The following is a 26,118-nucleotide window of genomic DNA, read 5'->3' as shown; positions in this document are numbered from 1 at the left end:
GGAGACGCGGGCAGGCGGGAGCGCCGCCCGGGGCCGGCCCGGAGCTGCCGAGGGGGCTCCGCGAGCGGCCGAGACCCGTGCGCCGCCACGCGCCATGTCTGCGCACGGGGAGCGGCGGCAGGAAGGCCTTTGCCTTGAGGGAACCCGGAGCCCCGCGCAGAGCCGAGGCTCTGGTTGTCTCGGTTTGGAAGAGCAGCCTGCCGGCTGGAGCTAGAAAAGAAGCCGTGTTGCWCTGCTGCTAATGTAGGCTCTTTGGAAAAAAAGAAATGCCACGTCTGTCTGCCTGGCAAAGCTAGATCAAGGTTACTGATGCTGGCCAGTGCTGTGCAGTGCCGTGGTTTGCTCGGGTCCCAGTCTGTCATGGTCAGGAGAGTTAAATGAGAAGGATACTTCTAGACTGACAGAGAATAGAGTCCCCCAAACAGGTTTAAAATTTAATCAAAATACAGATATTTAAACACGGGCTGTCAATATTTAAACGCAGGCTACTACATCTGTTTGCAAATGGCCTGCAGATGCTCAGCTAGTTAGGTCTACTGAAGGTGGCCTCTACCTTGAACTGAGAGGCATCCTCTTCCATTGCCCCTCCGTCTAACCTTTCTCACTCTGCTTCCCCCAAAACCTTGGGGCTCCTTCCTCAGCCAGCCCTGAGAGAGCTATTCCTCACATTGACCTAAAGGATTCTTCTCACCATGCCAGTCAGCACGGTGACTTAGATTCCCTGCAGCTGGACAGATATATCTATAACCAACTAACCCCTTCTTTACTGAGTTTAATAGGCTTTTAAATCTCCTGTTCCATTATTAAACATTGGCTACTTCAGTCAACCAAGACATTGAGCTAGTTATATGTTATTCAATTGCTGTTGCCTTTATTCTGCTTATCTGTAATGATTGATTTTTCTTCATGAAAACAGATCATCATTTGTCTRTATTTCTCTATATTATTATCTAGTTGTTACAAGTATAAGATTGTATTGTCAGCATTAATGTAGTAGGAAAGAGAACTTTTAAGAAAATTGATAGCAACCTACAATAAACATGACCCTCCCTCCCCTGGGAATTTTGTATTTGTCCGCTGAAATATTAGTATCTTTCTTGATACACTCTTAATCTGCCAGAAATTAAAGAGAATGAGGCCCTGAGAGTAGTGAAGTCTCCAGAATTCAGAGAAGAATTTAATACTGCTTTCCCAAAACATGACAGCAGAATTAGAGGCAGAACTCAGACCCAAATGGCTATAACTACCAGAGGAAAAACTTGTAGCATTGTTGCTCTTTAAGTTTTAATCCTCATACAGCCAGCTCAGGTGTCCTGTAAACTGGGAAATTAGCAAACCTTAGATTCACATTTCTCTCATTTTTTTTAACATCTCAATTCAGCATCTTAAACAAGAGTCATAAAACTGATTAAACTCTGGAGTTAATCTAAGAATGTATCTGTATAGCTATGTAGAAACATAGATTAGTTAGTTTTCACTGTATGTTTCCATAAGTGCAGGTCTGGCTGCTGCTGTCTATTGTAAAGTCACTTTCAAATTCATTTCAGTGTTAGAGATGACCAATGCTTTGCAGTTTCATACTACTAGAGGCACATTACCCGACATATTTCTAAATTATTAGACCTGATCTTTATGACATTCCAGGAGAGCAGGATTTGTCAAAACCTTTTAAGAGACAGATGTTATTATGGAATATATTAATAATGAAGTGCTGAGGTTCTCAGCCCATTACCTCTTTGTGTTTGGCAGTTGTCGGTTTGAGTCCTGTTCCCTTGTTTTCCTTCCTGCTGCCTTGATCCCTCATTTCTGGATGATGTGATGATACATCTAGCCTTGAAAGTAAATTCTGAAATGTGGCTATGGCACAATCCATGCCCTACAGCTTATGTTCTGCTGCAGGTGTCTATCGCAGCTGGGAACTTCAGATCCTTCATTTGCACACACAAACACTTCCTGCTGAAGAAATAATCCACACAACTTGTCATATGAGCAAAACAGAAATACTAGTTTCTTTCTGTCTGAGACACAACAGCATTGTCTTATTTAAACAAAACCACAAAATGTCAGTCTTTTTCCAGCTAAAGAGAGGCATCACAAGAACGTAAGGATCAACTAAACCATAGGAAAAAAAATAAGGAACAAAAGTAGAACAGATTGGGACTGAGGTTATTATGGCCAATAAGGGCATCCCTCTCAATGGTAGAACTCCAGCAAACAGCACTGTGCCAGGAATGGCTTAAGAGTCAATGGGATCTCCTAGAAAATGTTGGATAGAAGAAAAATTTCAGAGCATGTTGCTCTTCAGCTTTCTGTTGTGTTAGCAAGACTGGCAATTGGATGCCCTTTCTGTCCTTGACAGACCTGATTTTGACTTTTATCTTTCCATTACAGTAAAATAGCTTTAGGGAGAAAAGTACTTTGGATGTTTGATAGTAAGCTGTATTCCCATGGTTTATTTCCCATGCAGTGTCCTGCAGTTAAAAGCCTTTAAGTTCTTTTGGATAGTTGGCTATTTGGAGAGAAGTCTGCTTTTCTGGGCTACAGATTCTGTGAGGGTTTTCTTGTTGTTGTTGTTGGCAGGGGCATTTGTATGTAGGATTTTGATTCATAATGAATTTGTTTGCATCTGCTGGCACAACAGGTATTTGCTGTAGAAGTAAGTGAAGTTAAAAATCGGTGATGGAGCTTTCAAGGGGGGCAGAAGGGCTGTGAACTGGCCAAATCCTACTAAGAAGTAGTACAAGCACTAGGAACCTTCTCTAAATAACAATCCAAGTGAGAATCAGACACAACTGTAAAAGCTTTCTCTAAACCAAAACATCTGATCTGCACTGGCAAGACTAGTTGCTGATACTTCCATCTACAGTTTCTGGACAAAGTTGGATAAAGGGCTGTCTTCAGCTGAATGCAGTAGATCATCCTTATCTCTCACATCAAAGTACAGCTTCCAGAAACTGTAAATCCCAGTATGCAAAGCTGCTTGGTTTGAATGGAAGGAATTATACAGGCTGCATATCTGGGTTGCAAATGAAGGTAGCTGCACTACTTTCAACTTTTCTTTTTTTTTTTTTTTCAATTACTGCATGCCCACTGGCAAAAGAGTGGTGACCCTGTTTTAATGGAGATTTGTTTGTCTTTGCCAAAGGTTGGATGGTACAATGCTGTTCTCCAGACAGCCTTTCATCTCCCATACCCAGATGACACACTGGCCTTCGTTATCCTGAGCACGCCTTCAATGTTTGACAAAGCCCTTAAGCCTTTTGTGAAAAAAGAACGGTTAAAAATAATCAAGGACCCAGTGGACCAGTGTGTTTCTCATCATTTATCATGTGTGAAGGAGGTAAGAGCCTTGAAATAATAGCTTCTTTTACTATTGTGACATATAACCAGGTGGCATGAGCAGGAGACAGTCCTCCACATTCCTGTCCTTGCTCTTCAAAAGGGTAAAAGCATTATTCATGATGCTGAATTCTTACTAACAGCATCAACAGGCTGTTGACCTGCACATTATATCCCTTTGTCATTACAGCCTACACTTGGCACAGGGTGCTTTACAGTCATAGTCTGAGAAACCAAGGCTGCAAAATTACTGATAGATTTCAGGAGCAGGAGGTGGAAATCTGTAGGCTTACTTCCCACATGCATGATTTGCTAGTATTCAGCACTTCTCTAGTGGCAAATCTGTTTTCATGAATCTGGGCTGATTTTTCCCCCCATCCCAGAAATTTCCTAACCAGAAGGTGGACATCATCTGTGATTATGAGATCCTGCCAAACCGGAAGCCCAAATTCTTGGCACAGACAGCTGCCCATGTTGCAGGAGCAGCATATTACTACCAGAGGAAGGACATGAAGCTTGATCCTTGGGGGAAAAAGGTGAGACAAAAATGCAATCCAGGAATCCTTGAAGAGCCATCAAATTGCAATCACTGAATTGCGCAACTGTTGTTCACTCACTAGTTCTTCCTGCAGGGAAATAAATCCCAGTCACACACAGATACATAAAGTGTTTCAGGCAGGAGTCAGAAGCTTCCTAGATGCTTTGGCATGGTACAGGGAAAAGAGAATGGAGAAGAGTATCTTGATTATTAATTTACTAGATAAGAGAATAAGTATCAGTGTAAAAGAAGACCTTGAACAGAACACAGCTTGTGCCGTTGTTTATTTCTATGTTAGATTTTCAGAAAGAAACTTCTCCCACGTTACAGTGTGGCCTCTGTGTGGGCATAGGAAAATGGGAATGAAATGTAATGCTTTGAGCCACATGGTCAAGAAAGTGCTTTCCTTCCTTGCCTGTAGAGCACTCCACCAGTGGGCTACGGGTGTGAGAAATTATATCAAAACTCAGCGTAATGATTTGAACTCATCTGTACTAAAGACAAAATGAGATGTCCTAAACCTCCCCCCCCCCTTTTTTTTGGTCCTTCTAGAAGATCTATGGCGTATGTATCCATCCCAAGTATGGCGGCTGGTTTGCTATCCGGGCTCTCCTCCTGTTCCCGGATATTCAGGTACCATTCCTGCAACAGTCTGCCCCTATTGACTGTGTGAGCACAGAGGAAAAAAGAATTGAGTTGCTGGAGCAGTTCAATTTCCACTGGCAGGACTGGCGCTACAGGGACATAATTGAAGTGAAGGAAAGGTACTCAGAGGAGCAGAAAGCCTACTTTTCCACTCCTCCTGCAGAGAGATTCAGACTGCTAGGCCTGCCAGGAGAAGCCCATAGAAACACATTTCACTGAGCAACACGGTTTCCTGAAGGAGCAAAGTGTGAGTGAAGTGCAAGTCACTAGCACCTTTTTTTTTTCCTGTGGTGCTGAGGAGGTAGATGTGCTGAATCAGAGAGGGTAAATCTGAGCAGCTGTGTACAGCATCTCAGTCCAAACATCAGCTTCCTAGAACATGAGGGAGCATTGCATCATAGTACTACTGACCTTGAGGAAGGTGGGAGCAATCTGTTCCATGCTGTGGCTGATTGAATGTGTGTTTTTCAAGTCTGGCAAGATGCCCATTAGCCTTTAGCTGGGCAATGTTCACACATCTTTGCACTGGAAAACCCATGCTGCTAATTAGAAAAGTCATGTGTTGTCTTAAGAATTTTCTTTCCAAATGTTTTGGATTTATTCTGTGTAAGAGTTAAAAAAAATACATTTTCAGTCATTGTACTCTGAAATAATTTTTCTTCAGAATGAACTCTGGGCAGATACTTTTTAGATGTATCCAGCACTTTATTACCCTGTGTCATAACTCTCCATGGGAAACATCTTCAATCTTTTCAGCCTTGTCCTCCTCAGAAAAAAAAGGTGTTTTGCATTTCTTCACCTTTAGTAGAAGCTGGCTTAATTTAATTAAGAAATCTTTTAATGTCTCCTCCCCTTAACCTCTAGGAAAAAAAATCTCAAGAGATTGTTTCAGTAAGTAGCATAGTCCTGTACATGGAACAGGGCTGAACGAAATACAACTCAACACCAGCCTCCTTTTTCAGGATTGTTATGAAAGAGAAAGTGATGGTAAAAGGTCACGGAATAAGTCTCATGTATTTCCTTTACACTTAGTGTCAGCTTCTCAAAACAAAGTGAAGTCTTTAGGTCAATCTTAAGAACTTACCACTGTATAGAGCAGCTTATGTATCTTGTGAGTAGAGTTTTAGTCATATTAAGCTGATTGACTAAAAAAAAATTTCCACAACCCTTTTCTAAGGTAGGTGACATTTGAATTTAGATAATTTCCAGTGTCATGCCAGCTATACCGTGGTTTTACTACAAGTTTCCTGTTGTATTTTCCGTTTTTGTGTGAGGGAGATCATAAGCTTGCATACGCACAGCAATCATTACAGAAAACTGTTACATGCACGGACAACAAAGCAGAGGGGAAAAAAGAGGGAAAATACGCATGATTTACATGTTAGTGATATTACTGGATAACACATTTTCAGACAAAAATATAACTTTCTCTTTTTAGATGGCTGTATCTTGATTGATTTATTCAGAGTTCAAAGTAGCACTTGGAATCAGGAATTAATTTATCTTAGAGCACTTTGAGGCTCAGGCTTTATGAAAATAACAGGTAATAAAATAATACGTTGTGAAAGTTTTGGTACTTGATTGTGATGCAAAGCTGCAAGTTGCTAAGCACTTTCTTCCTTTCCTTGATATCAATGTGATTTTACAAAAATACTCACTTTGCAGAACTAAGCCTTTTGTTTTTATTTCATATTGTAGTCCTTCATACCTTTTAGAGACCTAACACCAAGGTTACTCTCACACTAAGTCATTACTTGGTATGTTTTTTCCTAGTCTGTATTCTAAATCAGCAAAACCAAGATTCAGCATAACTTTTTTTTTTTTTTCCCTCTCTCTTTAAATTACGTAGTGCGCTTGTGATCATTGGGCTTGTTCAGTCTACTTGCTGTTACTAAAACATCTGTGTTACTTTCCATGCTTTTGTTCACCACATTTCACTAAGGCACACACTTGATTTACTGTGTGATAATAGTATAGTGATCTTTAATTTAAATAAAATAATTTAAATTTTTTTTTTTTTGGATACAGAATTGCTTCTGTTGAGATGTTGGTTGGCTTTTTCAGAACTTTCCAGTTGAACTGTAATTTTACAGGGACTTGAGTTAATGGTTTCATATTAGTAACATATACAAAATAATGATTTTCCTAGAAGATACAGAATGGAACTAGATTTCTCTTTTTTACACTACAATTTAAATTAAAATATTTTTATTTTTATTTTGAGGATTGATTTCTTATGTTTAATATTTTGTTGTAATTTATTCATTGAATGCCACTTCATTTCAATGTTTGTAATTTATTTCTCTTTACATTGTATTTTGGTTAATAAAATATACAAAGCTGTAAGTAAACTTGAGCACTGAGTATTTTTGTCTAAGCACTGCAATGAGTGAGTATTGATCATTGTTTTTAATGTACTGAAAATAGTCAGCTACCAAAGATGCACGAAAAACAGCATCTGAAAGCAGTAACAGTAGAAGTTTGATCTTAGCAGCAGTTAGTAAATTATGATGATAGGCAAATTCTGTGTTACTGAAAAATGAAACATTTATTATGAATAGGTCTAATAAATGTTTACCAGGTTATTTGAGCAAGATTATTTTATAACAAGCATGTGATAGAACTTTCATTTTTAACTTTTTGTTCTAACACTAACAAAAATTCTTAAAGCCAGCAATATATATAACTGGTACTTAAGAGGTGTTTTCCCTCAGTAACTTAAATGTAATACCTGTAATTATTGGAATTTTTATTTGCTAAAACATATTTGTGAATACTGAGCCAGAAAAAGGGCAAATCTGTGTTCTTTAGGCTTCTGGTACTACAATTATGCCAGAGTGGAATAAAAATATTTTATAACATATCCAATCTTACTCCAGTAACTTTGGAGGGTTCCTAATATCTTTCTTTTAACTAGGTCACTGAGCTCCACAGTTACATCTGGTAATTTTCTTTACTTACTAATTGGAGATACAGCATAATAGTCTTTGTTTTATAAAACTGAAGTTCAACAATCTGAGTTATCTCTTGGGACAAGACTAGACATGGTGAGGAATGGATCATTCTTGGATCATGAGGCATCATGAAGACAATCTTATTTTAGGCAGTTTCAAATTACAAGTAATTTCAAATACTTGAATGGATTTGCTAGTTCAAGTATCACATTTCATATTTTCTGACAGGTGTGTTTTCCATAAATCCTAATTTTTAAACATTAATGTATTTGTCCTTAATATAACCAGTAGAGTGAGTATTCAAGAGCAGAAGAGTAAAAAATTAAAGAGCTGCTTGAATTTGAACTCACTTTAAACAAGACACCTGGTATATTGCAAGCCAACAAAATACAGGGAATTAACGTATCATAGTCTTTGCATGCACACAAAATTTATCACTCATATTTTTCAGCGAAACTTCCCTTTTTTTTGACTTCACCATTAACCTTAAAAGAAAGAATTAAATTTAAGAAAGATAGAAAGTACTGATTAAATGCAAAGCACTATCTAATCTGGTGGCAAGCACCTATCAGGATTAAAGTTCAAAAAGAGAAAGACAGTTGAGGGCCTGATTTTTCTACCAGTTAAATCAGCTACTCTTACCTATCTTTGATCTCAGAGTTGCAAGAACTAATTTTTGATTGAGATAGGGAGTTTGACAAAGGTATTTCCTAATGTCGCTTTATTTCCTTCTCCTGGAAAAAGCATCGTTTGTAACAGTCTTGTCTTCCAGTAAACTGTGGAAACTAAAGATGGCTTGCTCCATAAGTCAGTACTAGTACGTGTCAGATGAAAATATGCAACCCTGTGAGACGTGCACGCTTTAAACGCGTTAAATTGCCATCCCCTGGGTCAGAAGCATAACAATCACTATCGTATAAATGTTCTTTAGTTTAAATGTGACCAAAATTATTAGTGCCTACTATTTAACATGGTCTAAATTGTGCATTTTCACTAATGACTTGAATTTGACTAAAAATCTGAGTAGATTTCCATATTTCTAAAAAGAAGAGATAGCTATTAAACAGTTCTACTGTGGTTATGAGCAATGAGTGTATTTTAAAAAGCTTGCTTAGAATACTGGTTTCAGAAGCAACAGTTTCAAACTTCCTTTAAAGGCAAGTGGGTATTGTCATCCATCTACTGCAGTGGAGAACAAGAGGCAACTTTGCAACCCTTTAACAAGTTCACCTATCAAAACGGACAAATTACTTCTTTCTTTGTTGTTATTTGTTAAGTTGGCTTCCTGTCATACCATTCATGAATTGTGTTTGCTTCAGAAAGCTAACAGAGCTCTTCCCTTCTAGGTTTCATGAGCTGAGAAGAGTTTTGGAGTAAAGCAGATGTTTTCATAACATGTCAGGAAGCAAAAAGATCCAGGGAATAAAAATGAATTTTTCTTTTTACTTTGCTACAGAAAAACAGCACTTGGGAAAAAAACAGAACTTCAGAGAAAAAAATAGGCGTGGCATTCTTTTCAACAACTGACCCAATTATTGAAAATATGATGGAAAACTTAATAAAAAGTGAAAATTGTAATAGAATGAGCAGTAAGATACATAGTGGAATGTTTAAAACACCAGTTATGCATCATAATCCTTCAAAACGTGTTTATATAAGTGTATTTGATGTTGCTACTTCACCAAAAAAACCCACTATATTACACAATTACCACTCCTTCATACCAGCTCCATAGCACCTTTATCATTTTATGAGAATTTATTTTTTTGTACATAATTTAGTGAGCAAACAATTTCATTTGTAGTAAATGCAGATATTCAGTTTTTCCAAAACACTTTTGGTAAATTTTGAAAAAGTTCTGGAAATCATGTATCTCTACTCTAGTGTGCCTCGTTTTGTTTTCATTCTCTGTCTTTAGAATAATACTTAAAAAAAAAATGTCTAAGATGGGAGGATACTTGTAGTTAATTTGAAGGGAAGAAAGAGAGAAATTTCCTAGGTTGAAAAATCATTTGCAGAATCTTACATTCATGCAGAATTATTTTTTCTCTGAATGCAGAAATACTTTTATTCCTTGTTGAGGAATTAGCTACATTTTAAATTCTAATTTCATACCACAACTTTTTTTTTCAAGTAGTTGTTCTGATTAGTTTTCCTGAATCATTCACTGTTGCTTCAATCCTTTTTAACAGTCTTCTGAAAAATCAAACTGTACAGAAATAAAAATAAATTTACCTTGTGTTTGTGAAAAGTGTATTTGATTAAATGCTAAACTTTAAATTACATTAACTTTTACTAAATGTAGATTAAAGACTTTTCTTTTTTGACAAAGGACACCTAAGTGGCCCTGCTTGAGCAGGGAGGTTGGACTAGATGATCTCCAGAGGTCCTTTCCAACCTTACCCATTCTGTGATTCTAATCTCATTTGTCAGCGCAGATGCTTCAAAAATATTTTGCTATAGTACATGAAACATTAACTTACTGGGCTCACAGTTCCTGAGGGCAGTGTAAACATAACCCGAAAGTCTCCATACACACACACACACATACATATATATGTGTACATACACACACACATATGAAAATACACATACAAGGTCAAATAGTATCTTGCACAGGAACATTATAAACTCAGACACACGATCTGTAACACACACAATGATTTAAGTTTCAGGTAAAAGAGCCAAGTTTCACATTGAAGTCCAAACCTATCATCAGTAGGTGTGGTGAGAAGAGCTTACCAAAAGCACACTGCTCATGCAGGAACACTGCCGACACTTCACATCATGATGACAACCTGTTCTGTCATAGCCATATAAAGATGTGCATTACAGATTAGCTGATGATAGTTGTTCGATTTGCACGGGCTTTGGCCTGTGAAGTCTTGATTCCACACAGACTTCACTACATGATTACGCAGACTATGAACATACTCGTCAATATTTATCAATACATTTCTCTTCAGATCCTATTTGCTCATATTCTCAGAAGTTGTTAGCAGAAATTCCGATATGTATTCGAAGTTGAATTTTGTAAGCTTTTGTACTGTGCTAGGTACAGCACCATCAGTGCTAGTAAAAGTTAGTAGAGTCTGTAATATTATACTTCTAGATTCAGTGAGGTGCTTAAGTTATACCTGTGTTAGAGGTGAAGACAATGACTAGGACCCAAGATAAATACATACATGAGGAGAGCTGAAGTAAAATCAGTTCTGACTCTACTCCAAAGGCAAAATCATGTTTTTGTCTTTGTAAATTGCTAGTACTAAAAATAGAAGCTAATGTATTCATGATCAAAAAGATACTAGTTATTTCTGTCATTTCCTAGTTAAATGCTATTTTTATATATACCATTAATTTGTAATAAAGAGAGTAACAACTTTAACACACTTCCTTAATGGATGTCCAAATTTACTGCATTTCTGCCAGTATATACTGGCCAGAGTCGTATAACTATCCTATGGCTTAACACCCCTCCTGCGCAGTTCCCTTCTTTCTGCCTTTGCAAAGTAGAATCCAGCAATCTGTTTTGTGCAAGTCCTCTATACTTTATCTGAGTAGCAAGATATGTCAGAATATGTATTTATGCAGACTGTCATTTAATATTGAACATCAGACTCTCTTAAAATTTCATATAAATAATATATAAATATTTCAAACTATTAATATGATAAAATCCAAGTACTTTAACAAAATCTCTACATGATTGTTGTTTTGATGTATAATATTTCTGAAAAGTAGAGTAATGGGGCTTCCATAAAGATATTATCCTATCCAAAGTGCATCATTTTGCAATTCTTGTGAGATATAAACTATTTGGTTTTGTTCTTTGAACTTCATTGATTTTTGGGGCAATTTATCAGATGAACTACTCATCCTAAAGATGTATTAAAAAGGTTGGAGCACTAGTTGAGAAAATAGCACTTTTAAAATTTAATATTTTTAGTGTATTTTTCAAATACAGCAGGAATCTTTTTATAACAAAATGTTAAATTTAATTTTTAAAAATGCCAGCATACTGCTACTAGATGGGAGGTGTTGCATAGGCCAGAAAAAAACACCCTATGAGCTGCTTTGCTCTGTAAAAGTTAAAGCTGATGGAATTCCTTGGCACTCTTGTTACCCCTCTGTATGTGTAGCTGAATATTAACAGCAGAATTCCTGGTGCTGTATTTTATCTCCGTTACACACTTTGGACATGTTGCCCTGCTCCCACCACACTGGCCTTGCCACACAAGAGATTTGCTTTTCTCTCCTTTTCTCCATGAAAAAGCAGCTGCAGCATTTTCACAGTAAAGCCTCAACATCACTACAAAGATAAGATTTGCAAAAAAAGAGATGGAAATTTACTACCAAAAAAGCCTCTAAGTCTGAACCTCAGCCTTTCAGTCTTATTCTGCAGTTAAATTAATTATCTACAGTGGTGTTTGCACTGAAATTCATAATCATATGCTGCACATCACAACCAAAAGTAACACTGACTTACAAATTTTTTCCTGTTTCTCCAAATATCCCTTGATACTGAAGAGTAAATATTATACAAAAAAGAGCAGACTTCTGATACAGCAGTAGGCTTGATCCTAAAAACATCGCTAAAAAATTATCTTGTGTCTAAAAATAAATAGCCAAATATTAATTTTGAAATAATGTACACATACAATAGATGTAAAAAATCTCGTAAGGGTTACTATCTGTATGTCAAGTATTGAAAATCACATTATATATATACATCACAATAAATATAAAACATAAAATTTAAGTATGATGCACCATTTTGTTTTACACATACCATATAACAACTCTTGATGTTTTTGCACAAGCTCTATTCTCTCCCAAGGCTTAATCGCAGATAATTCAAAAAAAATTCCACTTTTAATTTTTGACGATGTATAAAGAACACAACATGCAGAAGATTGATTTCCTTCCTCTTTCACTGAGTCTTCAGTAAGATCAGACAAATCAGTACCTAAAGCCATATTTGCAAAATTGCAGTGATCAGAACTTTGCTGTGTATTTTAAGAGGACAAGATCATACCTCCAGAGAGGTCATGCCAGTGCTATTTCACTACAGGTGTTTTGAGATTTCTCATCTCAATCTTTGAAACCTATTACATTGACAGAGTTTGCTCTTGGTAACTAGACTGCTACACACAATTTGAAACATTGTTTAATCACATACAGTTTTAACAGTTCTCACAAAACAGAAATCCTATCTACAGTGATATATCTACAATAGATGCTTACACCAGAGTAATAAACTGGTGTAGCCCAGCTCTCAAAAACATGAATATGACTCTACTAAAGAATAGCCAGTTTCATTATCATGTTGTCAGCAGATGATTGCAAGTACATTTTTTTCCTTTGGTATTCTGCTTTTGAGGGGAATACAACATACAACATCTATAAAGTCTGTAAAAGATAAATACTGGTATCTAAACAGATCCAAATATTCAGAGAATCTCTTAAGAGTGGAACTTCATACACTTGCAAAATATGTTCTTTTGCAAAGTAGCAAGTAGCCAGACACGCACAGAAATTCAGTAATCACAGCAATCAGCTTACAATAAAGAGAAAGCAATAAAGAGGCAGTAACATCATGTATTTTGGCTTCCCTTAATCTGACTAGGCTGAGATATTTTAAAGAACTTGAAGTAATGAAGAGAAGGTTTTCTGTAATATGCACCTCTATACATTTCTATAAGAAGCACATGAATTAGATGTGCAGTCAATTACACATAAGAAAATTCAGAATAACTTTCCTTCTAAATAGCATTTTCTGTGCATCTTCATGGAAAAAATCCCACCAAGACATGATACTGCAACAGCAATCATTCTTGTCACCAAAACTAAGAACCAGTCATGTGTTTTTACCTCACTGAAAAATATGACACCAATCAATCATGAAGAAAAAAGACAGTTCATAACCATAATGTAAATACAATATGCATCTTGGTATATGAAAAACTAAGGCATCATGATACTAGGAGGAGGAATGAGAGCCTCAAACAATGGAAATTCAAGCCACATCTGAAGCAATGCTGAGCTTAAGCAAAGAAAAACTGACTCTGCTTGACTTGGGAGAGTTTCAGGTCTCACTAACAATTTTATGTCTTACACATTCAGAGACAGAATGACAGTGTGGTAAACATTCCCACAAATGCCTCACATTACTAAAGAACTAATAAAAAGAATGACTTAATTGCATCCATTCCCACAGTGATCCTTACAGTACAAACATATCATACAGCTCCTACCTCACAAGTATTTTTGTTTCTTGGCTGTTTTGAACTTCTGCATCATCATTATTCATCAGTGACTTACTAAGGTTTTTAAAGACATAATGTTTGTAGCTAGCTGGGACATTGACTACAAATGAACAGTACTAAATTATAACTGAAGTATTTTCCTTAATCATGTATTTTTTAAATTAATAGCTATTTAAGTAGCTATCACAGCTAACAACTTACTTTTCAAAACAGGAAAAATAACACATGAAAGCAACCATTATTTTTGGGCCATTTAAAAGCTGGGAGCTATTTATAAATACACTGGTATTTATACATGGTATACATAAGGTATTATTAAAAGATGCTCTTTAAAAAGTAGAAGTGAAAATACAGAAAAAAATATCTAGCAGTAAGGGCAAAAGTAACACTAGGATTTTCACTCCAGAGGAGTTAAATAAATTAAGACAGCATCTCTTTATTTTATGAGATAGCCCCTGACGTCCTAAATCTTCTACCACGGTAATTCAGCCTATACTTTTCCCCAGCAGCAGGAAGAGAAGGAGTCACGTACTTGGGCACAGTCCAACGGTTTCCGTCACCGACGCCTAACGCCCGGCTCCACACGCGCAGCGCCAGCACAGGCGCAGCTCAGCCGCTCAGGGGCGGGGCGCCGCCGCGCGCCCCGCCGGCAGCCAATCCCCTGCCGTCGCGCGCGCCGGCCGTTAGGAAAGCGCGGGCTCGCGCAGCGCGCGCTTCGCTGTGAGGGGTGGGGAGTGACGCCGGTCCTGCGGCCCGAGGAAGGGGCGAGCCCCTGGGGCTGGCGTCAAGGCTCGGCCGGCCCTCACACCCTCCTCTTCCTCCGAGGGCCTGCGGTGGGGGGAAGCAAAGACACCCTCTCCCTCCCAGGAGGGAAGCACCGAGGGCAGGACAGCAGAGAATCCTTTTGTCCCCTATGAAGACAGGGTGGACACACCGGCAACTAGCAGGTCTGTTTCCTTTCACTGTATTAAGCGTTATATATTTAGCATACCCCTTAATTGGGGCATAAAACAGGTATCTGACAGGACTTCATACAGCATCATACAGGGTAGTGGCCAAGTCACAGCCAATCCAAGTTGGCCACCAGGTAAGAGCACTAACCACTTTAGTAGCACCACCTGGATGAAAGATGCCTATTTTCACAGGACTGATGCACTGGACTATACAAGCCAGTACTATACTTCTATAGTCATTTTTATGACTAATTCAAAGGTGGTATAACTGAAGACAACTCATCACTCAAATATAAGTTCTACATTAAGCTAGCAGGCACTATTCCCTGTTGATTTGCTAGAACAGGGCACTTTTAGTACCAGAAAAAGGTTAAGTTTCCTGCTAAACAATACTGCATTAGCATTGGTTCGCTAATCTTGCTCCACACAAGCGTTTGATAAGGTTCAGAGATTGCTCAGACCCTGTTCTTGCTACTTTAAACTCATTGTAGAATATTAAATCATTTGAATGAGTTTCACATACATCCAGGAACATTTGGTGCAGTTAAGATACAACTGATTTACTATTTTAAGTACTGATTATTTAACAATAAAGCTGGAAGAAACCTGGGTCTCTACCCCAAATATGCAGGACAGTAACAAGTTTTCTACTCCAGTCATGTTTTTCATATTCATTTCTGAGTGGCTCTGGTTGTTTGTTATTTTTCACTTTAAGTATGGTTAAAAAGCTTGTTCACTAATTGAGGAACAGAACTCAGAGGCAAAGTTTTGGCCTTTGAGTTTAATCTTTAGAAGTACATAGAGATCATGAGGCTCTACCTTTCCTTTCTAGCGGTAGACAATAGCTCCCTTCTTAGATCTCCAGTGTTGAGTTCAGGATTTTATTATATGGCACCGTAACCATGAAGCTGCACAGCAATTCAGCTTCAGTTTAACTTAAGGCCATAACCATGTGCTTTAAATTAATACTGACTGCACAAGCAGTATGCATTTTGGCACTTGGATATGCTAAGCCTTGTCTCTCCTCTTTGTACTCCAAAAGATTACATGCATATCATAAGATCAAAAGGAGATTGAGTTTTATCTATTACAATTAGTTTGTGATCATATGATTAGCTAGCATACTCTCACTCCTCCCAAGACTTCCACTATATGGGGTGGGAAAGACTAGGGATGAATGTGTTGCAGATCTGAGGAAGTTCACTTTTCAAGAGTCCAATCTTCCATACCAGTGCAAACAGTCCTCAAATTGGATGTTACCATTCCTAGAAGTTTAGCATACGCAATCATAATTTTGACCAAGCTAGATGCAGAAATTAAGTTTTCACTGAGGTTGAAGATATGTGGCCCTTGTCCAACTGTATTTGTGCTCCAGGCTCTGGGCAGTGAAGTATTGCTTAAATCTGACAGACTAATATCACCAAGCCATTTTCTTCCCAAACTCTTCAAGACTTAGGCTTTGTTTTTTGAATGCAGTCCAAGCAACCAAAGTTAAATTTTAAGCATGGTCTGAAAGTAGCCATCTTTGCTTCTAATAAGCACTTTAGTACAGCAACATGAAAGCTATTAATATCTCCATTTTAACAGATCAGTAGGGCATTGTGGATCTAGTTGTCTACAGCTCAATGGAGCTGTAGACATGAGCTTTTAAGTGCTAGCCAAGATCACTAGTCTAGAAGTTGCTTTACTGAATCAAGTGACAATGCCACAACCTGTGTATTCTGAAGCAATACTGTTGCTATCCTCTAGGGAGGTTAAATTCTGTAGATTTATGTTTACTGAACGATCATTGACCATTAGAACAAAGGTACAGCCTGCATTGCTCCTTCAGCCTTCTCAATGACCATAGTTAAGAACAGTAGACAATATGCTCTTTTCACAAGTTTAATGGAGTTACAAAAGGATACTACTGCTCTATATGCAACATATGACTATCCACACACACACTGTATTATCACTAAAGTCAACGCGGCATGATGTACAGATAATGATCATTAGAATCTTTTTATGAAGGTATTGTCAACTGGACAAGCTCTCCAAGTAAAAAAGTTACAGTTTATATCTATAGCATGATCCCCTGACTTAGATGCAACARTTTAGTCAAAGTTCAATAACTGATGCTTGCTCTTTATGTAAGGCATACTAGTTTCCACTTAGACTGAAGTTTACTTCTGCTTGGAGAAATACTCTTTACTTTTCTGAACATCAGGCTTGATTGTATCACTGCCAGGCTTCCAGCCAGCTGGGCACACTGAAATGATAAAATGTTTAAGTTTTACTAGCCGTTCCTACAGAACATGTTCTAGACATCATTAAAGCCAACAAGCAACTCAAGAATTGTATATAGTTTAAGTTATACAAGGTGCATTATTCAATGTTGCAATATGTTCAGTTTTGTTTTTCCTCATTTTATGTGCTTGRCAGTAGCAATTCAAGGAACCAAAGCAATCCAAGCAACCATGTAAGTCTGCTGCCATTTGCACTGCTCTCCTCCCTCCCCCTCCCCCCCAAAAAAAGGGGGTGGGAGGTTAGAAGCCCTACAAGGAAACATGAACTCCAGCAGCGTATGTCCAAGAAAGGCTTTAACTATTAGAATAAGATGGGTTAGGAGCAGGGAACAGGGAAACAAATTGAATTGCTCATAGTTCCACTGTATGGCTATCAAAGGACCAAAGTTGTAACAAAATTGTTCTGTTGTATGTAGTGCCAGACTGATTATTCAGCAGAAAAAAAAATAAGTTGTGGTCTTGAAATTCCAGTGACCCTCAAGTAGCCTTTTTTGCACACAGCCAAGACTCAATGCTTGCTCCATACAAGTATAGATTTTAGCTATGTTAGTCTCTGCTTCTGAGTGTTGCTACACTCTAGCCTGGTTTAGATTAAACTACAATCCTAGTTTTGGAGGAAAAGGTCTAACAGATTTGACTACCTGAGGGCATAGAGCCTACCTCAGGAGGCTTCATTTAAGAAATGACAACCCTATCATATTAGGGATGTTTCTTTAACTGAGCTGCAGGATAGCACAGAAGTTCAGAGACATTAACTCTCTTCAGGCTACAGCAAAAACAATAGCAGGTTGGTTTTACTAAAACTGATTTATCAGCTCTGAAGCAAGTTAAGCACAACCAGTAGCAACACCTGTCAAATATGGGTCAGAATTACCATACTGCCATTAAGCTAGTTTGCATAACTTGTTGGAAAGCTTTTTTCTGCAGTTCTTTGCTAGAATTTCCTGAAGAAAAGCTACTAACCTCAGGCACCTTAATATTGCTCTTGACCTCTGTGCTCCCATCCATTTTCCCCCTTTGTTCAGTATCACTACATATGACCACAGAGGAAGACTAGCAAGCTTTCTGGGCACTACTGCAGTGCTTTGTCCAACCATAAGGCTGCTTAGCAAAATACACTCTAAGTACTGATGGCCTCACCCTACCAATTCTGCATGGAGCCTAAATTGTCCTTGCAGGCAAAATTATAGCATATATTCTTTACCAGTTGCATCTCAAGTGTTCTGTCCCTCATTGAGGAAAATATACAATCCCTATGTGCTTAACAAGGTGTCCAGCACTGAATCAGTTTAAATGATATTTCAACATGGGCTCAGCACCCAATGCGCTATTAACTGGAACATAATAAATATAATGATGCCCCTCAGGCAACTCTACAAGTGTTAAGAGGCACGCTTACTTGCCACACACAAATTTATATGTACTGAATATCTTTCAAATCAAGCCTCTATTTAACTTCTCTAATTGAAATCGTTCTCTAGAAAAACATTAAGATTTAGAAAAAAAGAAATCTTACCTTCTCCATGTTTATCGGTAAACTGAAAAGCCTGCACAAGTCTGAGTGTTTCATCAACAGAACGGCCAACAGGAAGATCGTTGATTGTTATCTGCCTTAAGATCCCCTTCTCATCAATTATGAAAAGACCTCTTAAAAAAAAAAAGTTAAAACTTCAGGTTAGCCTGAAGTATTTCAATATTCAAGTTTAATATCCTATCATGACAGGATGTTCTGTGATCTAGTACTACTGACACTTCCTCTTCCACTCTCCTCCCCCCTATAATACCTTCTATGTATGTGAGGCATTGAAACAGTAACAGTTTTGAGCTTGGTATTGAACAGGAGCCCTGAGTGGGGCAGGAGGTAAGTCACAACATTTAAGCAGAAAAAAATAGTACTTCCTATTTAAGGAAGACACTGGCAGAACAACAAGGGTAGGGAAAAAAAAAANAAAAAAAAAAAAAAAAAAAGAAAAAAAAAAAGGAAAGTGAATTGAAGGAGAGGCATTCTTCCATTAAAGGAGCAGCTACACAGTTAAAAAGGAAAAAAAAATGGCAGCTGACTGGCCAGTGTCCTCCAGTCAACATTAAGTTAAAAGTTAGAAGTTCRGCTTCCTTAGCAACTTCTGGATAGCTGAACACAAGATAAGGCTCAGGTTTTTAATCTCTGTACTTTAATCACTGGACTTAAAATCATGAAAAAAGTGATTACTGCTATAGTCTTGCATTATATTTACAGCAGCTCACCTGTGTACATGACACTCCTGTGCTTACTCGGTAGGTAAGCAGTGGTTCTATGTAATACTATGATCAAAGCAAGGCAGTATGCATTTACTGTCTAACTTATCAAAACTGAAGTCTAAATACTAAAGCAAATTATTTAGCATCTCTTGTAGGTATCTCATAGCTTAGACTAGTTTATACCTAGAACAGCCGATAGTTTCGGCTTGCTGAAGACTTTCAAGTATATGCAAGTTGTGTGCATCTGATGTGTTCCATGTATTGCAACATATATGACAATACTTCAAGTTTACCTCATTGCATATTACCTGTATGCAATACCTTCATCCTCTTTAAGTACACCATATTCTTTGGCAATGGCACGCTTGGTGTCAGAAACCAATGGAATTTTCATAGTACCCAAACCACCTTGCTTTTTGGGAGTGTTGATCCTGAAACAGAAAAGTCAGTGTTATAAAAGAGACAGTTCAGGGTAAAGTGCAAGGTATTATAACAGACACTGATCCTTTCTCCAGTATTGCAATTGGTCTGCCATGAGGCAGCAGCAGAACTGATCAGTATTCTCAGTTCTGTTGGAAAGTACATGCATTACCAATACTTCCTTAGTGCCTTTATTTGGTATTTCAGTAATCAGAGTTCTAATATGCTCAGGATTCAGCTCTAGTAATAACTGAGCCTGTCAGAACATTGTATTGGGTTAGAAACAGATTCTTACCAGGCAAGGTGGCAAAAGTGAGAGTCAACAGAAGCTCCAATTACTTCACAGTTAATTTTCTTGAATTCATCAGCTCTGTCACTGTATGCAATGATTTCAGTTGGGCAGACAAAAGTGAAGTCCAGAGGGTAGAAGAAGAACACAACATACTTTCCTAAGAGGAGCAGTGTCACCAGTTAGTCTTTTTTACCTTGGCTTTTAATAGTTGTCATATTCAACATTCAGATATCCACAGAGGAGAACCAGCTAGATATAAAAGTACCTTTAAAGATTAAATGGCATACTGCAGGTGCAGGTTTGAGGCTTGCTTTATAGGTAGCAACCCCTATAAAGGGCACAGGGGTTTTTCCTTTCAGCTAAATACCACTTGCAACATGATCCAAGGTCATCCTACAGCTAACAGACAATACAAAACCCCTACCCAAGTGGTATCTGCTGAACTGGATGCTCAAATTTGACAGAGAAACATCTGTCTCTTGAGTCTAATCCTCCAGGCTGGTTCAGAGCATATCTCAGTACTTACACCAGAAGACTCTGCAATTTTACTTACAGAATGCAGGATATCACATGCCTGAAAGAACAGAGGCCAGAAAACTTCTGTTTAGCTGACTAGTCTACACCTGACAACTGCCTTTAGAGAGCCTGAGGGTACGGAGCTTCTAACTAGAGATGCCTCTTTCCAAGTTAATCTGCATCAGTACTTGATTACTTAAACCTTTCACTTGGATTTAAAGAGAGKTTTTTTTTTGTTTGTTTGTTTTTGTTTAAAAAGGCATTTTTATAGTACTCCAGAGAAAGAAACTTCACTGGTTAACTGAAAAAGCCTACTTCCCATTGCCAGAAAACTCACAAGAAACAAGATATTGCTGTTCCACACAATTCTCTGGAGATGTTGCAACCTTTTTGTAGCATCATAAAACAAGTCAAATAAGCCTGATCCAGCACTAGTTTAGGGAAATTTTATGTCGATTAGCAGGAATTACAGTTCAGACATTTGGCCATGCTGTCACAGCTTCTCCACAGCTTTAAGTCTTCTTCAGCCATCACTCAACAGAATCACTGCACAAGTTACATCCCTCAGGCTGCTACCAGTGGTCACTATTACTTTGAAATCAAATCAAAAATTTATTACTTAGATGTCCTCCCCTCCTTCAAGTGTGGATACTGTGCTTGTATAGTCAGAGAAACAGATAATCTTTACCTTTATAGTCAGAGAGTTTGATGTCTTTAAATTGTCCATCTGGCATTACAGCCGTGGCAGTAAAGTCAGGGGCTGGTTTTCCAATGAATGCCTTTCCTGAAGACATCTTGATTTGGTCTAGAAGAGTTAGTAATAGCACAGTTAAGACATCAGTATGTTTGTACCTAAGGCAAATATTCAAAGCATCTTATCAATTTAGAACGAATATCAGACAATATATCAGCAGTTGGTCTTGCAATGCAAAACTTAAGAGCAAAATTAGATTTGAGTTTGCCATCTGGGTAGTCCAGTAACAGCAACATGTTTTTAATCCTACAAAGGAGTACAGTCAGCTTCAGATAAATACAATCCAGACCAAACTACTAGCTAGATCACTAACTGTACAAGATTTATGAACCACTAGACTAAGCAAGTAACAGTAATTGTTGCCTTTGACCAGGTAACAGCTCAGTCTGAGAACTACAGTTCTAGAGCATTCAATAAACTTCCAGTTTCACTTTGTGAGCAAGTTAGAAAGTCTAAATCTTCTGATTTAAGTGAGGAGACCCTTCAAGTTCACAAGGGAAGTTAAGACCTTGAATTTTATTTTCCTGTTGATTCTGGAACAAAAGAACAGTTGTTAAACTGCCTATACATATAGACAGTTGAACTAGTAATTCCTCACTAGTTGGAGGTATCTCAAAGGAGATACTGTGCAATGGCTGCCCCCCTCCTTAAAGAACTGTAGTTCTAGAATTGTATCTGCATTCATGGCCACATTAGATGTACAGAAGAGGTATTAATGTAATTCTGCTAGACCTTCAGTAAAATCCTTCTTCCTTCAGTAAATTCTTAAGACTTGCTCAGTGTGCTGCAGTTGAACACTGCATTTTTTTTAATGTATGGCATATACATTAACGTCCCTATAAACCTTCCTAAACAGCAATTAGTTATTTAAAAGGCTGAAGTGTAGTTAAATCTTGTTTTGTTTGCAAGTGGAAGACTCACAGTACACTTGGGAATAACATTATGTTAACAATTAAAGCTGTACCAAGTCTTAAACTACTAAGGCTAGGGTTTAGATGTTTTCCCAGTTTGCTTAAGTCTATTAAAGAGGAGGCATAGGGACAAAACTGTACTTCAGGCTGTCTGCCTTAAATGTTACTGTCGTACGCTGTACCAGTTCTTGTATGGTGCTTCTTTTGCTCAGTTTATCTATCACATTAGAATTCCAGTTACTTCTGAAGTGTAATCTTCCAGAGAGATAACACTTACAAACCATATTTCTTAAGCTCACACAGAAACATTCTGAAGTTCATTCACCTAGTCAGAGCTATGAACATCTAGTTGACTGGGAGACAAGCCTCTGAAAGGTTAATGAGTCTCATATTGCAAGGGAAAGCAGAGATTCGAGGATCTCTTGCTGRCAAGGCAATATGTTTTTAAGCAGCTTGAGAGCACCTCGTTTCTTGGCTCCTTCTCMTTCAGCAGCCATATTCCTCCTACAGAACTAGTCCAGAAGTCATAAGGCTTCAGTTTTCAGCTCAAGTTCAAACTAGCCAGTTTAGCCTTTACTAGCACCATTTTATCTTTGAGAGGTTCTCTACTATCTGTAACTAATACTGTGAGGATACGCAAATCAGCTATCTCTCAGCCTTCACTTTTAACTCCCTCTTGCAACAAGCTCTTCAGCCATTTGTTCAGCCAGGGAGTTCAACTGCAGCACACTGAGCAAGTCTTACGAATGTAGGTGGCCAGAACTATACAGCATGATCACAGGATTTTACTGAAGGTCTAGCAGAATGACATTAATACCTCTTTTGTACATCTAATGTGGCCATGAATGCAGATACAATTCTAGAACTACAGTTCTTTAAGGAGGGGGGCAGCCATTGCACAGTATCTCCTTTGAGATACCTCCAACTAGTGAGTTTTATCTTATAAGCAATAGCTGTTTAATCTGAAGTGCATGACTCTGCATTTTATATCACTGAATTCTTCTTTCCCTCTTAGTCAAGCTCAAGGTCATCTGCTTGCTCAGTAATATGCTAGTCCTCCTCTATTTGTCCCATCAGCAAGTCCCCTGGAATGTTTTTATAGGGATTCAATGTCAAATAAAACCTGTCAGATTTGCTCTTTAATATTTTCCCTTTCTAAGCTATAAGGTACCAAACACTTCACCATGTTGCATAAGGGGACAACATCAGCTTAGGAGACATAGCTGCCCTGTACTGTGAAAGAGCCATCTGCTTCCTTTGGAGCACCCACTGCAACCTGCCAACATTTCTACTTTTCTCTGCAGGGTTAGGACGTGTTCTCACATGTTCTGCTTGGAGTTTAACCACAGCATTTCCTAATCCACAGTGTGACAAAACACAGATTCAGTATTTTATTTCCTTTCATTTTAGGAGAGAGGCATATAGATTACTGCTAGTCAAGTACAGTTAAATCAGGTCAGAATATCTTTCAGTGCTTATAGCTGCACATAGCCTCCATTATCTTCAAATTGCAATTATAGTAACTAGTCCAGCACTCCTGGAAATTCATAGCTTTGGGATAATTGAACCATAGTGGAAAGACTATGGTTCCCATCAAGCCTTCCCCTTCACTACCTTCAGATTGTCACCAAAATGTGGTTAAGTCACTGAGCTGCGGTCAGAATTAAGAATGATACTGTCACAAGTCTCCTCGGTTCAAGTATACCACAGTCAGGTATGCAGACCACTAAGCTTACTTAGCCGAAAAAAAGCTCAGAAAAAGAGACCCAAGCATCACCAGCACAAGAGGTCACTAAATCGCTCTGCGACAAACGACTGCTGCCCCCTGCAAATGGCAGGCTCCTTCAGCTCAGCCACACACACCCTTCTTAAGCGTCAAGATCAGAGGCCTACACGCTCGTGGGTCCCGCCACGACTTAACCCGAAGCTTTCGGGACCCCGGGGCGGGTCGGGCGGCCGGCGCCACTGGGCGCTGCTGCCAGAGCCGCTCCCTGCGGGCGCGCCCCGGCCAGCCCCTCCCCGCGAGCAGAAAGCAGATAAAGGCAGGCGCCCMAGAAAGGGTTAACTTCCCCTTCTGCCGCTCCCCACCCCCACAAAAACGGGAGGGGGGAAAAAAAAAAGCAGCGGGAGAAGGCCGGACCCCGGCGGAGCCCTCCTCGGGGAGGGCTCCAGCGACCGAGAGGTCGCCCCGCACCCCCTCCGGGCGCCTCTTTCGCGACCCCATCCGCGCAGAGCGAAAAGCGAGCGATTTCGCGGGGGGGAGGAGGGGGGAAGAGAACGACAACAAAAAATCGCCGAACAGCCCAGCAAACTGCACCCCACCGCAGCGGCCGCCCCGCGGCAGGCGCGCCCCCTCGCCCCCGGCCCCCGAGGCGGCATCCGCCGGCGCTTACACAAAGGGGCGAGCGGCTCACAGCTCCCTCCTCCTCCTCCTCGTCCTGCAGGAAGCGCCGCACTGCCGCAGCCCCCGCCGCGCCGCCGCCTTTATAGCGCCCCGCTCTCGCGAGGCCACGCGGCGGCGCGGGGGGCCCGGCCGCCCCCCTGTGCARAGGCAGCATGACTTGGCACCTTGGCCGCGATCGCCGAGCACTTGCTCGATAGGGAGCTTCCACGGGCTTATCTCAACGGAGACGCTGTCCCGACTGTTACAAGCAGCAAGAGAATTTGAATACACAGAGATAATTGTACGGAGAGTGTCTCGGGAGGTGCCGCGGAAACATCTAGTGCAATGGTCATAAACAATTCATGGGAAGGTGTTCGAGTGGCTCATTGCAAGGAGAAATGGATTTTTTTTGAATGTCTTAATATGACCAAGCTATAATTAGTTAAAAGTCAGTAGCCAAAAAAGAGGCAGGGGATGCTCTGGATTTTGAACAAGATTAGTATGAATGATGTGCCATTTAACTGAATGGGAGTTTTGCTATTAACATCAATAAAATCAGACCTTCTATTAACAAAACAATGTATGTGCACATAGACTATTGCATAGGGGGAGTATCAAAACTTTGATCACCTTCCTCTGTATTACAAACTGTCTCTTCAACCTGATACTGATTCCTAAGGCTTTCACTGATTCAATGGGAAGCCTAGTGCAGATCATGTAAGTCAGGCATAAAGACAAAAATTAATTTAAGCATGATCTCTGAACTTTGGGATGTGGGATGAAAACTCTCAAAAGATGCATTTATTCACTTCAGGGAGCTTTATATCCTTTCCAGAGCAAATCTACTCCGAGACATTTAGCCTGAGTGTTTTCCCACACGCATTGTGTTTGTATTTAAGACTAAACTGAAACAGACCTTGCATTTTTGACTGTGGTACAAAATTTGTATTTTAATATTAAAGTTTTATTAAATATTTAGTGTTAAAGGCCATAACGAACATATCAACAACAAAAGGGCTTACTTTAGTCAAAAGTGATAAACTTGTTTATCAACTGACTTTTACTCCTTGTCTGTTTCAGTGTAAAGTCATGTTCCTTATACCTGTTAAAACATGATTGCAAACTGTAATGTGGAGAAAACCACAAAGGATTAACAAAATTTAAATGTTAAAACAATGTAATCTGCACTACTATATAGTGTTGCTCAGTGACCATAGCCCCGTGGTGATTCACCCAGGAAATGGCTGGTTTCAATACCAGATGAAGTTTCTCTTTTAAATATAAAAAGCAACATAACATGTATACATACATTTTTAAAAATGGATTCATCTTAATGCAAATATTTTATCTACTGTAATATCAATTGTTGTCTATCTATTAAATGTGCATTGTAACACGCTTAATATTTTATAGAAAAGAAACTAAACTTTCATGGCTCAGTCGATGTTATGACAACTGAGGTCTATAAACTGAGGAATGTATGTAMCTACCTATCATATCAGGCCATAAACCCCGAGAACAGGTTAACCCCAGAAACATCAGGCAGTCCCAATGCAAACCTCTAGAACAATGCAGTCTTACTGCAACTCTAACAAATTTACCAGTGAACAAGGCAGTAGTG

General features: G+C 39.0%; 2 protein-coding genes across 3 annotated transcripts in view; one reads left to right on the top strand and one right to left on the bottom strand.

The window, feature by feature from the left end:
- MMACHC (metabolism of cobalamin associated C) overlaps positions 1 to 6,707 on the top strand; it is a 7,193-nt gene extending 486 nt beyond the window's left edge. Inside the window, exons 1-4 of one of the 2 annotated variants that reach the window (XM_085308139.1) lie at positions 3,021 to 3,033; positions 3,146 to 3,340; positions 3,723 to 3,875; positions 4,430 to 6,707. In XM_085308139.1, the coding sequence (XP_085164265.1) occupies positions 3,028 to 3,033; positions 3,146 to 3,340; positions 3,723 to 3,875; positions 4,430 to 4,741 (666 nt within the window). In that variant the 5' untranslated portion in view covers positions 3,021 to 3,027 and the 3' untranslated portion in view covers positions 4,742 to 6,707. Of the gene's footprint in view, positions 1 to 3,020; positions 3,034 to 3,145; positions 3,341 to 3,722; positions 3,876 to 4,429 lie in introns of those variants that run through there. The other variant, XM_085308138.1, reaches the window with a different exon arrangement.
- A 9,856-nt stretch (positions 6,708 to 16,563) lies between these two features.
- Positions 16,564 to 24,627, bottom strand: PRDX1 (peroxiredoxin 1). Its single transcript, XM_085308140.1, has 6 exons — positions 24,508 to 24,627; positions 21,138 to 21,254; positions 19,937 to 20,090; positions 19,530 to 19,652; positions 18,500 to 18,630; positions 16,564 to 16,946 (listed from the first exon to the last, which is right to left on the bottom strand). Exons 2-6 carry the CDS (start codon positions 21,241 to 21,243, stop codon positions 16,861 to 16,863), a joined length of 600 nt encoding a protein of 199 aa, XP_085164266.1. The 5' UTR covers positions 21,244 to 21,254; positions 24,508 to 24,627; the 3' UTR covers positions 16,564 to 16,860.
- Between the last annotated feature and the right edge of the window lie 1,491 nt (positions 24,628 to 26,118).

The sequence above is a fragment of the Rhea americana genome, unplaced genomic scaffold (assembly GCF_003343005.1).
Source record: "Rhea americana isolate MKP2758 unplaced genomic scaffold, rheAme1 scaffold_27, whole genome shotgun sequence".
Taxonomy (NCBI): domain Eukaryota; kingdom Metazoa; phylum Chordata; class Aves; order Rheiformes; family Rheidae; genus Rhea; species Rhea americana.
This window is presented reverse-complemented; position numbering and strand designations above follow the sequence as displayed.

Excerpts from the sequence above, each read along its gene's own strand:
- PRDX1 (XM_085308140.1), bottom strand. The coding sequence starts at position 21,243 with ATGTCTTCAGGAAAGGCATTCATTGGAAAACCAGCCCCTGACTTTACT. Across the intron at positions 19,653-19,936 it reads CACTTTTGCCACCTTGCCTG|GATCAACACTCCCAAAAAGC; the intron begins GTAAGAATCTGT and ends TTTCTGTTTCAG. Across the intron at positions 18,631-19,529 it reads GATGAAGGTATTGCATACAG|AGGTCTTTTCATAATTGATG; the intron begins GTAATATGCAAT and ends TTTTTTTTTAAG.